The 17,212-nt window shown below is 51.2% G+C and overlaps 1 protein-coding gene and 1 non-coding gene across 2 annotated transcripts in view; both read left to right on the top strand.

The window, feature by feature from the left end:
* Positions 1–1,055: 1,055 nt before the first annotated feature.
* Positions 1,056–17,212, top strand: part of RSPH14 (radial spoke head 14 homolog) — an 80,445-nt gene continuing 64,288 nt past the window's right edge. The window contains exons 1-4 of the mRNA XM_032256610.1: positions 1,056–1,204; positions 2,351–2,601; positions 4,167–4,269; positions 9,206–9,324. Of these exons, the coding sequence (XP_032112501.1) occupies positions 2,403–2,601; positions 4,167–4,269; positions 9,206–9,324 (421 nt within the window). The 5' untranslated portion in view covers positions 1,056–1,204; positions 2,351–2,402. The remainder of the gene's footprint in view (positions 1,205–2,350; positions 2,602–4,166; positions 4,270–9,205; positions 9,325–17,212) is intronic.
* LOC116535678 lies at positions 6,685–6,749 on the top strand. The gene has a single exon (XR_004262321.1). It is a non-coding gene; the product is annotated as a U7 small nuclear RNA (small nuclear RNA).

Genomic DNA, 17,212 nt, shown 5'->3' with positions numbered 1-17,212 from the left:
TTTAGTGAGTTTCACTGCTACGGTTGAGGCTTAGGGGGTGAACTTAGGTGAGTTGTTCCATCTTCCACACCTCAGTTTACTCAATTATAAAATGAACACAACTACCTACTTCAAGGGATCCACATGAGATGGTGAAAGTGCTTTTATATTGTAAAGCTTGACTCCAGTCTATTAACCATTCATTTGTCCTACACGTACTGAAAGCTTCCAGGTATATACCTAGCACTGGGGAGACAAGGAAACAGAACTGACATGGTGTCCACCCTCAGGAAAATTGGAGTCTGCTGGGAGAGGCAGAGATGTAAATAGAGAATCAGGGGAAGGGAGTGTGCCAATGGATTTAGAAGGGAAGATTAAATATTGTGGGATCAATTACTAATTGGGATTTGGGGATGTGGCAGGAGACAGAGATCACCCTCAATCCTCCTTAGCTCTTTTGTTTTTGAGATGGAGTCTTGCTTTGTGCTTTGTCGCTAAGGCTGGAGTGCAGTGGCGGGATCTCGGCTCACTGTAATCTCCGCTTCCCTGCTCAAGGGATTCTCATGCCTCAGCCGCCTGAGTAGCTGGAAGCGGGGACCACAGGTGCTCACCAACCACGCTTGGCTAATTTTTAAGTGTTTTTTCTTTCTTTTTATTTATTTATTTTTTTATTTTCTTAGCAGAGACTGGGTTTCACCATGTTGGCCAGGCTGGTTTTGAACTCCTGGACTCATGTGATTTGCTCACCTTGGCCTCCCAAAGTGTTGGGATTACAGGCGTGAGCCACTCCACCTGGCCTCAACCCTCCTTTAGCTCCTAAGTGGGCTCTTTGCCTGGATCTAGAAACCAAATTAACAACAGGCAGATTAGCAAGAGAAACGCACACAAATGTTACCAGTTTTACATGCGCATGGGGATCTTTACCAGAGTGAAGCATGCAAAGTACCCAGCACAGAGAAGGGCGTAAGTAAGTCACTTCCTTTCCCTTTTGTACCTTGAACAAAGCTGAGCTGCCCTTGGTCCCCACGGTAACTCTGTAAATTATTGTTCCCACTTGGCAGCCTGCGGCAGCCTTGGGTTGTCTGCGCCTGCGCGGTGGGCGCTGAGTACGTAGAAAGCGGCGCGGCAGACGCTGCCAGAGTCGCCTGGCAACGAAGTCGCCTGGCAACTGAACAGGTTGGCCGCGGGCGCGCGCTATTGCAAGCAGAAACGGCTGCGGAAGCAGGTGAGGCGGCGGCGGTGGGCTAGGGCCCCGGGTACAGGGGGCCCAGTGACCCACCCAGTCCCATTCACAAGTGGCCCGTGTCCCCATACTCAAAGTCACACTGTTTCGTCTCCGGCCGGACGCTTCCAGCCCATGCCCCTTAGAGGAAGGCAGGCCCCTGTCTCCAGCGCCCACCGTTCCTGCGAGGGCAGCTCAACTCAAATATGGCCACGTTCCTCCCAGCCCGGCCCCCACCCCTACCGTTTGCATCTGGTGTCCTGCGTGAGCATCTGGCTTACCTTTCACCGGAGGAGATTCCTACAGGGCTGGGGCCTGTCTGTCCATTCGACTAATCATGAAATCAACCATGATAAAAACCACAGCCAATGCATCTGAAGCCCTGGTGTGCCGGGCTCGTGTGTATTAGTTAACATAACAACTGTGGGAGGGAGGGAAGGAGGTGCTGTTATCATCTCCCCTTTGAAGCTGCAGAAAGACACACATAGATGAAGTGGCTTGCCAAGGGTCACCCATGGCTTGAGTCTGGAGTCAGTTCTTAACTACTAATCCACACTACTTAAATAGTTGCTAAAACTGGGTGTGTGTGTGTAATAAAAATAAATCACCTTTTAGCATTAATTATTTTTCATGGATGTGTCAGAAACATCTGAATATGGGTTCCTCGCAGTGAATGGACTAGACCCAGATTTGAACACTGACTCCTACTCTTACCAGTTTCATGGCCTCCAGTAAGCTCCTTGGCCAGAACCTCGGCTTCCTCATTTGTAAAATGTGGATAATACAAGCCCCCTTCTTATTGAGTTTAAACTACTTATTACTGGAACAAGATAAGCATGAAACACAGTGATCATCTTGGGGTTTGCCTGTTGGATTTGTTTTGTCCTTTGGTGCCTTTGACTGAAGATCCAGATGAAAGTGTCAGTGGTTTCTTCTGTGAAGCACTATTGTGTGGGAGAGCTCTGGAGTCTGCAATTTGGGCTGTTGCTTGCCTTCCCTGGGACTTTAAGCAAACCTCTTCATTGCTCTCAGCCTCAGTTTGCTCATCTGTAAAATGAAAGTAAAAATACCCATCTGCCTGCCCTCGGAGTCTGGAGGATCAAACGAGAAGTTGCTTTGAAATCATAACAGCTTTTTGGGTTCTTTTAGTGAGTGGTTTCCGCAGAGCTTTGTTTGGAGAGGCCTCTATAGTTGGGGAAAGATGGCCCAATCTGGAAACTCCATGGAACTTTCCACTAACATCAATGCCGCCCAAGTTACCACTGCCTATGGCCATCGGGCACTACCTAAGCTGAATGAGGAGCTGCAGTCAGAGGACCTCCAGACGAGGCAGAAAGCCCTCATGGCCCTGTGTGACCTCATGCATGACCCCGAGCATATCTACAAGGCCATGAACATAGGTGAGCATGACACAGCACGGGTGACCGTGACTGCGGTTCTAGCATGGCTTTGGACACTTGGTAGAACTTCAGTAATCAGGGTTGCTATTGTTTGAGCCTGACTCCAGGCCAGTTCCACCTCAGGTGCAGTGCCTAGGTTCTTTTTAAAAAATAGTTATTTATAGGGGCAGGGTCTTGCCATCTCCCAGGCAGTGGCAGAATCATAGCTCACTGTAACCTTGCAATCTTGGGTTCAAGAAATCCTTCCTGAGTAACTAGGACTACAGGCATGTACCACCATGCCTGACTACCTAAAAAACTTTTTTTTTTTTTTTTGAGACGGAGTTTCACTCTTGTTACCCAGGCTGGAGTGCAATGGCGCGATCTCGGCTCACTGCAACCTCCGCCTCCCGGGTTCAGGCAATTCTCCTGCCTCAGCCTCCTGAGTAGCTGGGATTACAGGCACGCACCACCATGCCCAGCTAATGTTTTTGTATTTTTAGTAGAGACGGGGTTTCACCACGTTGACCAGGCTGGTCTCGATCTCTTGACCTCGTGATCCACCCGCCTCGGCCTCCCAAAGTGCTGGGATTACAGGCTTGAGCCACTGCGCCCAGCCTTGCATTTTTTTTTTTTTTTTTTAATAAACAAGACATTGCTATGTTGCCCAGGCTGTTCTTGAACTCCTGGCCTCAAATGATCCTTTCAGGTCAGCCTCCAAAGTTCTGGGGTTATAGGCATGAGCTACCACACCCAGCCTGGACTATCTTATTCCTCAGAGTAGCCGCCTACAAAGGAGGGTCCATTCGCAAGCAACAAATAAGAAAAGCACACTTCAGAGAAGGGTTATGAGTCTAGGGTTGCCCAATAAACAAATAAAGCTGGGTTTTTATTTATTTATTATTTTTTTGAGATGGAATCTCTCTCTGTCATCCAGGCTGGAGTGCAATGGCACAATCTCGGCTCACCGAAACCTCCGCCTCTTGGGTTCAAGCAATTCTCCTGCCTTAGCCTCTCGAGTAGCTGGGATTACAGGCGCCTGCCACCATGCCAGGCTAATTTTTGTATTTTTAGTAGAGACAGGGTTTCATCGTGTTCGTCAGGCTGGCCTCAAACTCCTGACCTCAAGTGATCCGCCCGCTGCAGCCTCCCAAAGTGCTGGGATTGCAGGCGTGAGCCACCGCACCCGGTTAAAGCTGCATTTTTATTTGCCAAATCTGGCATCCCTAAGTGTAACCCACTCAAGGTCATGTGACTAGTTTGAGACAGGTTTATAATTTGACCCCATGTCTCTCTTGGGTTCAAATAAATGGCAAAGGCCACTTTCTTATCCCCATGGCAGACTTTGTGAGAAGGCACTGGTAGGAAGTGTGCAGGGAGAATCACTAGGAGGGTTGGATGGGACAGTCCCTGGGTATGAGCCTCTTCAGTAACTCTGAAATGCTGCATAACCCACATGATTCCCCAGGTCCCCAAATCAGAGGAACCTCTGGTACCTTCCTGTCCCAACTGGCCCACTTGTTGACTTCTGGGTTAGTTGGTTTCTGAGACTGGCAAACATTCAAGGGTCTGTTTGTTTGTTGTAGGTTGCATGGAGAACTTGAAAGCTTTGCTGAAGGATAGAAACAGCATGGTGCGGATAAAGACCACCGAGGTGCTCCACATCGTGGCGAGCCACAGCGTGGGCAGGTGGGACGCTGTTCTGGAAACCAGTGTGACACTTGCAAGCCGCACTTCTCTCCTGGGTAGTTCAGATCCTGCACGTGCGTCTGGGTGGATTCCCTTGAGCCACCTAGAGCGCTCTGGAGTTTTGTCTGCAGCACCAGTTTCTGGAGGGACTTCAATTTAGCCAGAGCGAGACTCTTTGTGGGGTGGTTTTGGTTGCCTCTTTGGGGATCTAATGGGCCCTCTGTTGAGACTGATTTTTTTTTTTTTTTTTTTGAGACGGAGTTTCGCTCTCGTTACCCAGGCTGGAGTGCAATGGCGCGGTCTCGGCTCACCGCAGCCTCCGCCTCCTGGGTTCAGGCAATTCTCCTGCCTCAGCCTCCTGAGTAGCTGGGATTACAGGCATGCGCCACCATGCCCAGCTGATTTTTTGTATTTTTAGTAGAGACGGGGTTTCACCATGTTGACCAGGATGGTCTTGATCTCTTGACCTCGTGATCCACCCGCCTCGGCCTCCCAAAGTGCTGGGATTACAGGCTTGAGCCACCGCGCCCGGCCCTAGACTGATTTTTATGTTTTGAGCTCTGAGCTGCTTCTTCCCTTCCTTCCTCCCTCCCTCCCTTCTTCCCTTACTCCCATCCTTCCTGCCTCCCTCCCTCCCTCCCTACCTTCTTTCCTTCCTTCCTTCTTTCCTTTTCTTTCCTTCTTTCTTTCTCTCTCTCTCTCTCTCTCTCTGTCTCTCTCTCTCTGTCTCTCTCTCTTTCTCTCTCTCTCCTCCTTTTTCTTACTTTGAGACTGCCTCTTGCTGTGTTGCCCAGGCTGGAGTGCAGTTGCATGATCTCAGCTTACTGTAGCGTCTGCCCCTTGAGGCTCAAGCAATTCTTGTGCCTTAGCCTACTGAGTAGCTGGAACTACAGGCATGCGCTATCATGCTTGGCTAATGTTTGTATTTTTAGTAGACACAGGGTTTTATCATGTTGGCCAATCTGGTTTCGAACTCGTGGGCTCAAATGATCTGCCTGCCTCGGCCTCCCAAAGTGCTGGGATTACAGACATGAGCCACCGCACCCAGCCAGGCTTCCCACTTTCAAGGTGGGAAGAAAGTTCAGATCCTACCTCTGCAACAATTTTGCCATTTCTTTTTCTTTCTTTCTTTCTTTTTTTTTTTTTGAGATGGAGTTTCGCTCTTGTTGCCCAGGCTGGAGTGCAATGGCACAATCTTGGCTCACTGCAACCTCTGCCTCTCGGGTTCAAGTGATTCTCTTGCCTCAGCCTCCCAAGTAGCTGGGATTACAGGCATGCGCCACCACACCTGGCTAATTTTTGTATTTTTAGTAGAGACAGAGTTTCTCCATGTTGGTCAGGCTGGTCTCGAACTCCCGACCTCAGGTGATCTGCTCGCTTTGGCCTCCCAAAGTGCTGGGATTACGGGCTTGAGCCACCGCACCCGGCCCAATTTTGACATTTCTTAGCTTTTTACAGAGAGACCAGTTCTCCAACCCAGATCCCCACGGGGACTGTGGCTTTGGCTCCTGTCCCTGTGAGGGTATTAAAACAACAGCCTCAAAGTGCATATCTGGTCTGGGCTGGTGGCCTCACTTCCTGTTCATGACGGCCAGGTTCTTGGTTTCTGGCACCTGGAAGTGTCCTTTTCCTGTGTAAGCACAGATTCACATTTTTTTTTTTTTTCTTTTTTTTGAGACGGAGTTTCGCTCTTGTTACCCAGGCTGGAGTGCAATGGCGCGATCTCAGCTCACCGCAACCTCCGCCTCCCGGGTTCAGGCAATTCTCCTGCCTCAGCCTCCTGAGTAGCTGGGATTACAGGCATGTACCACCATGCCCAGCTAATTTTTTGGTTTTTTAGTAGAGACGGGGTTTCACCGTGTTGACCAGGCTGGTCTCAATCTCTTGACCTTGTGATCCACCCGCCTCGGCCTCCCACAGTGCTGGGATTACAGGCTTGAGCCACCGCGCCCGGCCTGATTCACATTTTAAAGTATTTCATATAACATTTTACTTAGGTGCTGGGGCAACAGGGTGGGGATGGCTGGAGGTGCTTCTTGGCTCACTCGTCCAGTGATCACTAGGTTTACTTTGTATTAAAAACAAAATCGCGGCCAGGCGCGGTGGCTCATGCCTGTAATCCCAGCACTTTGTGAGGCCAGTGTGGGTGGATCACGAGGTCAAGAGATCGAGACCATCCTGGCCAACATGGTGAAACGCCGTCTCTACTAAAAATATAAAAATTAGCCAGGCATGGTGGCATGCGCCTGTGGTCCCAGCTACTCGGGAGGCTGAGGCGGAAGAATTGCTTGAACCCAGGAGGTGGAAGTTGCAGTGAGCCAGGATTGCGCCACTGCACTCAAGCCTGGTGACACAGCAAGACTCTGTCTCAAAACAAACAAACAAACAAAACAAAACAAACAAAACACAAAATCTCAATGCTACAGCTCTTTTCGAATGTGTCTGGCAGGTTTTCTTGTTTTCACTGGAAGCTTTCCCCACCAGCCTCCCACTAAAAACAACAAAAAACAAAAACAGAACCCCACATCACAAACACCCCCAAGCCCTGCCCCAGGTCTTCTGGATAAAGGAGGCCACTGCCCAGTGTGCACAGGCCTAGAAGGAAGAAAAGACAAGAAGGGAGGCAAAGTGCTGACTGCCCTGGGGCCTGTGTGGTGTAAACAGGCACCCATTCAGAGAGGCTCCAGATCATTTCAGGAGTGCCAGGACACCTCACAAAACCCAAAGTCACTCAGCCCTGCTAGTCCCCAAGCTCTCGTTGCCTTGGTGGCTGATCCTGTGTGCAGCCCTGGCCCTGTGTGAACCGTGTGTGTGTGGAGGTGGTGCCAAGGCTAGCACCTTAATTCACATGCTTTGTACCAAGAAGGGCAGGCCGGTACTGCGGACAGACCAGTGAAGTGGGGGCACAAATCCCGGCCTCTCAAGGGGCCCACTCTTTCCTGCTCTGTGACCTGGGCAACACTCCTGATTCCAGCCTTACTCTGCAGACCTCAGATGACCCAGGCAAGGTGCTTTCAAAGGTCAGGGGCACAGAGGAGGCAAGTTACCTTTCCTGCTGTTCTTTTTTTTTTAAAAGACGGGTTTCACCATGTTGGTCAGGCTGGTCTTGAACTCCTGACCTCAGGTGATCCGCCCGCCTTGGCCTCCAAAGTGCTTGGATTACAGGCGTGAGCCACCATGCCCGGCCCTGCTGTTCTTTTTTCCCCACTTTTCTGGACATTAAGTAGTAACCCCCAGTGAGAGGGGACAGATGCTAAGAGGACAGGACCTTGAAGCCTGAGCAATTATTAGGTTAGTGCAAAAGTAATTGCGGTTTTGGGATTAAAAGTCACAGCCAAGAACGCAATTACTTTTGCACCAACCTACTTATAAAGAATAGTAGGAAGGCAGACTGGCTGGAGTGCCTAAGCCAAGGGTCCTGTCTTTGTCCACATTAGCGAGGCAGGAACGTGGTGAAGTGACCATCCCTGACAAGGACCTGATATGACCTGGCCCGTGCACTCCTTCAGCATTCTCAGAAATGTGGCCAACTTCTAAATTTCCCCTGAGGTCAGTGGTGATCTTATAACCAGTGCCAACAGCTGTCAGAGCCCCATAAGCTCTAAGTAGCAGACCTGAACTTCCCAGGTAGGAGGCACACAGGCAAACACAACCGACTTTTTTTGTTTGTTTTTTTGTGAGACAGAGTCTCGCTCTGTCTCCAGGCTGGAGTGCAGTGGCACTATCTGGGCTCACTGCAACCTCTGCCACCCGGGTTCAAGCTATTCCCCTGCCCCAGCCTCCTGAGTACCTGGGAATACAGGTGTATGCCACCACGCCCAGCTCATTTTTGTATTTTTAGTAGAGATGGGGCTTCCCCTTGTTGGCCAGGATGGTGTTGATCTCCTGACCTTGTGATCTACCTGCCTCGGCCTCCCAAAGTGCTGGGATAACAGGTGTGAACCACCACGCCCGGCCACAGCTGACTTTCAAAGCATAAGAAACATGGAGTGGGTTATAGGCACTGACCAAGGAGGCCTCCGCAGTCAGGGAAGACCCCTGCAGCTTGCGTGTCCCACAGTGACTTTCTTCTTTGAGAACAATTCAAAACACACCATAAGTGAAATTGTGACCAGTGCTGCAGTAGCACAACTGGCTGGGCACTTCCTGTGGGCACTTGGCTAAGGGGCTACCGCATGCATCGCATTACTTCCTGAACCCAGCCTGAGAGATGTGACCTCAGAAGGCCTCTTTCAGGTGCACTCAGGTCCAGCAGTCGGTTAATCAAAAAGAAATGATTACAAAACAAGGAACTGAAGAAATGGTTCTCTTTAAATGGTTCATTTTAACCCCAAATGCAAAGGTTAAGGCATTCACCCATCCCCATGTGGGGCCCAGGCCTTTTCTTGGATATGAGACCACTGGTTGGTGTTTCTCATCATATTTTTTTGCTTAAACTGTACTCATAACATCATCTGATTTGCAGCTTTGGTTTCTTTAAAGTAAAGCAAGAACTCAAAGACATTAATGAAATAATCTGTATGCACAACCCTTCTAGAGTCTTTTTAGTTTTTAAGAGACAAGACTCAGCTCTGTCATCCATGCTGGAGCTTAGTGGCATGATTATAGTTCACTGCAGCCTCGAACTCTGAGGTTCAAACGATTCACCCACCTTAGCTTACCGAGCAGCTGGGACCACAGGCACACACCACCATGCCTGGCTTTTAAAATTTTAGGTAGGGACTGGGTCTCACCATGTTGCCAGGCTGGTCTGGAACTCTTGACCCAAGTGATTCTCCCAGCTCAGTCTCCCAAAGCACTGGGATTAGGTGTGAGTCAGGAATGTGGTCTCCCCCAGATAGCATGGATCAGACTCCAGCAGGGAACCTGACTTTTCATATTTGACCCTCTCAGGCCATGGTCTCACTTATGTCTCTCTCCACCCTCCCTTCCCTAGATTCGCCTTTCTGGAGCACAACATCGTCCTTGCCCTGTCCTTCCTGCTGAATGACCCTAGCCCAGTCTGCCGGAGGAACCTGTACAAGGCATACATGCAGCTGGTCCAGGTGCCTAGAGGTAGGCTCGCGTCCTGCATACACATCGGCTGGACACTCAGGTTGTCTCTTGGTCTCCTTTTCAGGTCACATATGTACCAGGCTGTAGATCGTCAAGTGTTTATTAAATCACAACATACATATTAGAAAAGCACATGTCTGGCCAGACATGGTGGCTCACAGCTGTAATCCCAGCACTTTGGGAGGCTGAGGCGGGCAGATCGTGAGGTCAGGAGTTCAACACCAGCCTGACCAATATGGTGAAACGCCGTCTCTACTAAAACTACGAAAATTAGCTGGGTGTGGTGGAGGTCACCTATAATCCCAGCTACTTGGGAGGCTGAGGCAGGAGAATTGCTTCAGGAGGCGGAGGTTGCAGGAGGCGGAGGTTGCAGGAGGCAGAGGTTGCAGTGAGCCAAAATTGCGCCACTGCACTCCAGCCTGAGAGACAGAGCGAGACTCCATCTCAAGACAAAACAAAACAAAAGCACGTGTCCTAAACGAACATTTGATTAAATGGTTCTGAGTGAACATGTCATGTAACTGCTACCCCAAAGAAGATAGGTAGAGTATTACCACCTCTCCAGAAGCTTCCCATATGCCCATACTGGGTACCACCGTCACACAAGGGCAAACAGTATCTTCAATTTCTAAGTCCACAGATTATGCCTCTTTGACAACTTTACATAAATGGAAACATACAGCTTGTAATATCTTCCTTGTAGCTACTTTTGCTTGATGTTTTATTGCCGAGACTTCCATGTGGTATGTCTGACTGTTTTTCGCTGGTTTATGCTGGAGTGTGGGATTTACACTATGTGAGTATACTATGGCTTACTTCCCCATTCCATTGCTGACGTACATCTGAACTGTTTCTAGCTTACGGCTACCAAGAATAGAGTGGCTATAAATACTCTTGTAAATGTCTTTTGACGGGCACGTATATGCATTTATTTTGAAACATACCTGGGAGGAGAATGGCTGGCCCCGGTAAGTTTATGTTTAGCTTTTAGAAGGTACTACCCAATCGTTTTCTGGAATATTTATACCTGGCACATGCCTGGTCCCAGCCACACAAGAGGCTGAAGCAGGTGGATTGCTTGAGTTCTAGGCTGTAGTGCCCTATGCCAGTTGGGTGTCTGCACTAAGTTTGGCATCAATATGGTGGCCTCCTAAGATGGGGGGACCACCAGGTTGCCTAAGGAGGGGTGAAGCAGCCCAGCTCACAAACAGAGCAGGTCAAAGCTCCTGTGCTGATCAGTAATGAGACTGCGTCCGTGAATAACCGCTGCATTCCAGCGTGGGCAACATAGCAAGATCCTGTCCCTACAAAATAAATAAAATATTAGTACCAATCTCTACTCCCACGAGCAGTATATGAGAGTTCCAGGTGCTTTACATCCTCAATCATAGATTTTTTTCTGTCTTTTTATGTTAGCTATTTTGGTGGGTGTGTAGTAGCATCTTATTTTGGTTTTAATTTATATTTCCCTGATGAGTAAAAGGGGATGCCCTGTAAATATTTTCTTGTGTGAAATACCATAGCACATGTTTAAGGAATAAAGAAGGCCCGCCCTAGAGGCAATGTTGCCTGCAGTTCCTGGCCCACCGCCCCTGCTGATTAGATGGAGAGTCTGGGGTAACAGCGACCCAACAACGCAGCTAGAGAGTTAAGATTTAAGGCAGATAGATATCTGCCCGGTCGCGTGATGCAATGAGTATTTTTAAATGAGGGAATCCTTTCAAGGGCCATGACAGGAGGTCTTGAAGGGGATACCTTAGCTCAGGTGGACAAACAGATGTTGTAGCCCAGGAGTCAGGTGAACCTGGGTTCCCTCTGCCCTTCCCTGTGCGCCCTGGACAGGCTATTTCTGAGGTCTAAAGGACCTGCCTCAGAGGCCAGAAAAGCGGATGAAGTGGAAACGCTGGCCTCGTGTATAGCACAGCATCCTGACAAAGGATGTGGTGTAAATGTTCAAGGCCAGGTGTGAGCATTCCCTGGACGAAGGCTCGGAGAAATAACTACGGGATCAGCTGCAGATAGGCGGGCCCAGCAGCGCAGAGCACGTGAGGGTTTAGGATTGTTGTTTGGCCACTGAGCCGCGCTGGGAGTTGAGCACGCTAGGCCTGTGGTTTTTTAAAAACACCACCATGCCCCTGGTCCTCTCCTAGGCCACCAGGATCAGTCTCTGGGGGCGGGGCCCTGCATACGTATTTTTGAAAATGCACCTTGAATGATTGTCATGCGTGCCCTGGGGCTGAGAGCCCCTGGGGTGTTGGGGTGATCCATGGGGGACCAGTGCTGGGTTGAGCTAAATGAATGCCCTGTGCTCACCATGAAGGAACCTGAGGAATAAGTGAGGGTCTTGTCCCCTCATTTTTGGAGTGTGGGGAGAGGGGACTTGCTGGTCTCAACCAGACCTCTTATGACGATTGTGACCTATTTAAAGCATTCAGAGAAGCACAGAGATGGCGATAAGGAACACTATACCCCCAGCCAGCTTTGCCAGACCCTTACATTCTACATCCATGTTTTCTACTTGCTGGAAATTTTTATTTGAAGAAATCATAGGCATAGTCCAAGCACCCTGTGAACCTCCCCAATCCAGAGCGCTCTTCCTCCTGCCTTTCCTTGAGCCACCAGTAACTTGGCGACTATGTCCCCAAAATGAATATCTTTATATTTTACCACAGATAAAATTACAGACGGACTATATATAATCTTGATTTGCATGTTTTAAAACTATGTAAGTGGATCTTGCTGTATGTATCCCTCTGCTACTTCCAAAACCTTAAAAAACCTAAATAACATTAGAGATTTATGGAAATTTTGAGATGTATCCATGTCGCGCCACTGGCTGTATTTCATTCATTTCCATCACTGTACACCGTTCTGGTGTTTGAATGTATCACGATACACTTGCCCATCCCAGGCTGGCAGGCCTGTTGGTTGTTTGTACTCCTATACTGCAGAAGGACTGTGCCATGGCCATTCCTGCTCAGAGCTTCCTGGTACCCTGGAAGGAGAGTCCCCTTGGGCCTCTGCCAGGGAGGGCATCACTGGGTTAGGGAGAATGTGTTTGCCTTCAGCTTTGTTGGGTATTGCATTTGCCTCAGCCCCCACTCTGGCCTCCAGAGAACCCAGGCACATTCCGGCCTGATGGATGTGCTGTGGTGTTTCACTGTGATCCCTGTCCTGGTGAGAGTCAACATCTTCCCTCTGCCCGACACCTCCTCAGATTCCTCTCCTGCCCAATGCCTCTGGAGAGCCTGTGTTCATTCTGTCGCTGGGTTGTTTTTCCATTTATTATTGATTTGAAGGAGTATGTCATTTATCCTGGATTCCAACCCTTTGTTGGTTACTTACATTGCAAATATCATTTCCCAGACTGCTTGGCTTCTCACTGTGCCTTTGTTGAGTCACTGTCCAGCAGTTTTTCTTTTTTTCTGAGACAGAGTCTCACTTTGTCACCTGGGCTGGAATGCAGTGGCAGGATCTCGGCTCACTGCAACCTCCACCTCCGAGGTTCAAGTGATTCTCCTGCCTTAGCCTCCCAAGTAGCTGGGATTACAGGCATGCACCACCATGCCTGGCTAATTTTTGTATTTTTAGTAGAGACGGGGTTTTGCCATGTTGGCCAGGCTGGTTTTGAACTCCTGACCTCATGATCTGCCTGCCTCGGCCTCCCAAAGTGCTGGGATTACAGGCGTGAGCCACTGTGCCCGGCCCCAGCAGTTTTTCATTTGAATAATGCAGTAAATTTCATCAGTTTTTTCCTCTGTGCTTTTTTTTTTTTTTGAGTGCCTTGTAAGAGAATCTTTCTTTACCCTGACTCATGAAGATATTCTGCCATATTTTCTTCTAAAATGTACGAGTTTGCTTTTCCCCATCTCCTCCCCTTGGCTTTTTCTGTAGTCCACAAACATTGGGTGCACCATTAGGAGTAGGGGGCTGTGGTACTGACAAGCTCAGGAATAAAATCCTCTCTGGGGGTCCGGGTGGTGGGCCTCAGACTTCAGTGCAGGGTTTGCTGGGTGCTGCTCATGATCTGTGAAGTGCCCAGAAGGGAGGCCTAGGACACCAGCTGTGCAGGGGACAGCTGGACAATGGGCAGAGGGAGGAAGGGAAGGAGGCAATGTGGTGGGTGCCCAGGAGATCCATTCTGGGGTAAACTGAGTGCCATGGCCTCTGGATTAGCCAGTTGTGACTGTCTCCCAGGTGGTGTCTTTCATGGGCCTCTGGATGGGGGCCCGGGAGAGGGGAGGGCATCTGTTTCAGTGGCTCTACTCTTACCAGCCTGTGGCCTTGGGCAATAGCATCACCTGTGGGAGCGTGAATGTCATCACCGGTGTGGCTTAGCTGGGACAGTGTCTGAGCAGGGCTTAGCTGGCTCCCAGCCCATGCTGGTGGCTATTGGTGTGGTTTCCTATCAGTGGCCACAACGGAAGGCCGTTTGCACCATGGCACCCCCTGCACCTGGCAGAGCGCCTGGCATGTGGCTAGCTTTCAACAAATATTGGTTGTTTAGTAGGTTTTTTCTGGTCAAACTTTAAAGGATCATTTGTTGGTTGTCTTCTTGCTACAGTTCACTCACCTGCTTGTTCATTCATTCGTTTGACGATATGTGTTGGGCCCCTGGTCTGTTCTGGCCACTGTGCCTTAGTTTCTTCCGCTGTGTCATGGATGTCTGTGGGAGAGACCTTGCTCTGGCCCTCAGTCCTTGCTCTGTCCAGGTCTGGCTTGTGTGATTTCCCAGAGTAACCAGGAGGGGGCACCCAAGGACCGAGGATCGTCCCAGGTGGGCCTGGCCCTGCTGGGGCCTTGGGTTCAAGCTGCGGTGCTCAGCCACACATAGCGGTGGCTCCACATTCCTGTCCTTTCCTTCCAGGCTGGCTTCTCATGCCCCTCGGTGGTGCGATGTCAGGAGAGGAGAAACTAGAATTGTAGAGGCAGATGCCACAGACAGGCTGCCAGCCCAGGATCCCCGCCACCTGGGCCCTGACACACAGGGTCTGCTTCTGCTCCCCAGCCTCTCTAACCCCATGGGAAAACAGGTTTTCATTTTGTGGGAGGGAGAACTCTGTGGCTGAAATTGACAATTCTCTAACCAGATTTTGGGGTACAGTTGAACAGCTCAGGGTCCCCTGGAAGTATCCCTTTACCAGCCCATGGGTCTTGACTGGGCACACCTGTGAGTCTGCTCTGGCCCTGCCTCCAGTCACCCTCTCCTGTGCCAGGCTCTGAGACACCAGGCCAGCTTTACCAGCAGCATGGTGGGGACTGCTCTGACCCTGACTCTGCACGTGTGCAGCCTGGGGGTGGAGATGGATGACCCTCCCAGCCCAGGAGCTGGGAGAGCACTGGCCTGGGAGGAGGAGGGAGGCAGCAAGGATGCACCTGGGCCCTGCCTGTGGAAATTGGCTCCTTGGCCTCAGAAAGGAGTGGAACTGGGCTTGGAAAAGGGAGGGTGCCTGAGCGGGGGATGTCTGGATGCAGTTTGATCCAAGTCATTTGGGGTTGCAGGGGACATCCCTGGAGTCATAGCATCTAGGCTAAGGAGAAATCTGGGGGCGGTCTACAGCCATACCACCCAGAATGCACCCAGTCTCATCTGAACCCCAGGCACGGGGGCTGCTAGAGAAGCAAAGTAGGTGGTCCTGCTGCAGTGTGTGATGCGCCTCATCCGAGGCTGGTGGCCTCGGGCGGGCCACCACTGTACCCTATGCACCCTGTCCCTCCTCAGCAGCCACCCGTGGACACCCAGCTTCCTTTGATGGGCCCAGAGCATCTCCCTCCTTCTCCTGTCCTTGATGCCACAGGGTGAGGGGTGGAGGCCAGCTACAGGAGCAGGCCCTTTCCTGCCTTGCCTGCCCTCAGGGCAGTGTGCAGCAGGACCCCAGGCACACCCTCAGCCTGATAGTCTTTGGTGGGTAGTTGTGCCCCATTCCTGGACTTCGCAGGAATGATGGTCACCGATAGGGACACTCTGGCCACTTGGTTCCCGGCCTGCCAGGCCTCCTACCTTTGTCGAGTCTTCTGGGTGAGATGAGTGTCCAGGGCGAGGTCTAGCCTCAGTGTTGCCCCGAGTCCTCATGGTGCAGTGCAGCCTGTCCTGGCACTGTCCCCTGAGCCAGATGGACCCATCTGTTCTGGATGACTGATGCTGGAAGTAGGGTACCTCAGGGCCTGTGGCTGCTGTGTGGGCCTGGGGAATGTGGACAGACTAAAGCCCCTCGGGTCCTGGCCTGGTGGGGTCACTTGTCACACAGCGTGTGATGCTGATAAGTTATCGCCTCTCAGGGTCTCTGCTTCCACTTCTGTAGAATGGAATCAAGCATCTTGACCTCCCAGGAGTGTGCCCCACAGTGAGGAGTCACTGAGGAGAGCTAGGATTATCGTGACCACTGTTGTTGACCCATTGCACCATGAGGGTGACCACACGGGCTGCAGGCGAGGATGGCAATATCCCACAGGGAGCCCTATGATGGTGGGTCCTGGGAAAGGAGGCTGGGGCTGCATGGAGGACAAGGTGGAGTTATCACCTGTAGTGGGCAGGGCCGGCCCAGGCACCCTGCTGCCTGCTCTGGCCTCCTCTCACCAGCTCCTTTGGTGAATCCTGGTGCTTACTTCTCTTTGGCTAAGACTCTCTTGGACCCTCCCTGCTCGGCATGCGCCTTCCCTGCGGGGCACTGTTTGGAGGAACGAGGTAGGTCTGCTCAATGGAGTTTCCAGCACCCCTTCCCACTGGACCCTGGAGCCCTGGCAGGTGGAATGTGGGGAAGGAGGTGACTTCCAAGAAGCTGCCCAGGTGACTTTGAGCTGTGAGGATGGGGAAGGACATGTCAGGCAAAGGGACCGTTGGGAGCAAGAGCGGGACGAGGCAGGCTCAGGAGGACCAGTGCAGGTGAACTGCGGGGAAGACGGAGCCAGAGAGCCTGACCGCGCCCAGGGCTCCTCTGCAGCCTGCAGGGGAACTGGAGACTCCTGACTGGGTTCTAGGAACCAGGAGAAAGCACCCTCCGGGGAAGGCCTCCTCTGATCCTTGCACACATGAGGAAGGGAGGCTCAATCCCTTTCTCCCTTTAGCCGTGTATTTTTAGATTAAAGATGCTCACGGTGAAATTACTGCTCTTTTCACAGTTGGCATTAAAAGCACAAAATAAGCCTCAATGATTGTAAGTCACACGTTATTTCTTTGGAAACAGAAGCCCCTTTGGGTTCTTGCTGTTTGGTGACGTAGGAAGGTGTGAAGGGAGTCCCTGCGTGGGCTCAGGAGTGGGGATGGGGCGGTGACAGCACCAGGGCTGCGTGTGTATCTGTGCGTGTGTGCACGTGCCTGTGTGCATGGGTGTGTGTGTGTGTGTGTGTGTGTATGTGTGTGCCGACCCCCCACTTTGGTTGAGGTCCTTCTTTGAGGAGGAGGCTGCGCACTGGTTCTGTGCTGCTCCCTGCAGCCTCCTGTCCTGTGCAGGTGCAGAGCCAGGCGAGGACCCCAGCAGCAGGAAAGATCAGTGTCTCTGCTCCTCCAGGGGTGAGCAGGACAGCTCCCGGGCCTGGTGAGTCCTGGCCTGGCTGCTCCCTGACCTCAGGCACCTTTTCTCATCTGTAAAATGGGCACCTCTGGAAACCTGCCCAGGTGGGGTGTTCCATAAAATCATTTGTAAGGAGCCCGGCTCTGTGTCTGGTTCGCAGCAGGTCCTTGGTGAATACATTCCACTGGCTTCTCATCAGCACTTTTCTACTATATACTCTAACCACACAAGCCAGTCAGTGAGCACTGCATGCTCAGGGACCCCGCCTCCCCAACACCCTGCAAGGCGTGCCCTACACTGCTGGGGGCACAGGCACGCTCCAGGCCCTCAGAGCACCTCTTCCACTCTGTAAGAGGACTCTGAGCTTGACTGAGGTG

This window comes from Sapajus apella, unplaced genomic scaffold (genome assembly GCF_009761245.1).
Source record: "Sapajus apella isolate SASKATOON/1434 unplaced genomic scaffold, GSC_monkey_1.0 scaffold95, whole genome shotgun sequence".
Taxonomy (NCBI): domain Eukaryota; kingdom Metazoa; phylum Chordata; class Mammalia; order Primates; family Cebidae; genus Sapajus; species Sapajus apella.
This window is presented reverse-complemented; position numbering and strand designations above follow the sequence as displayed.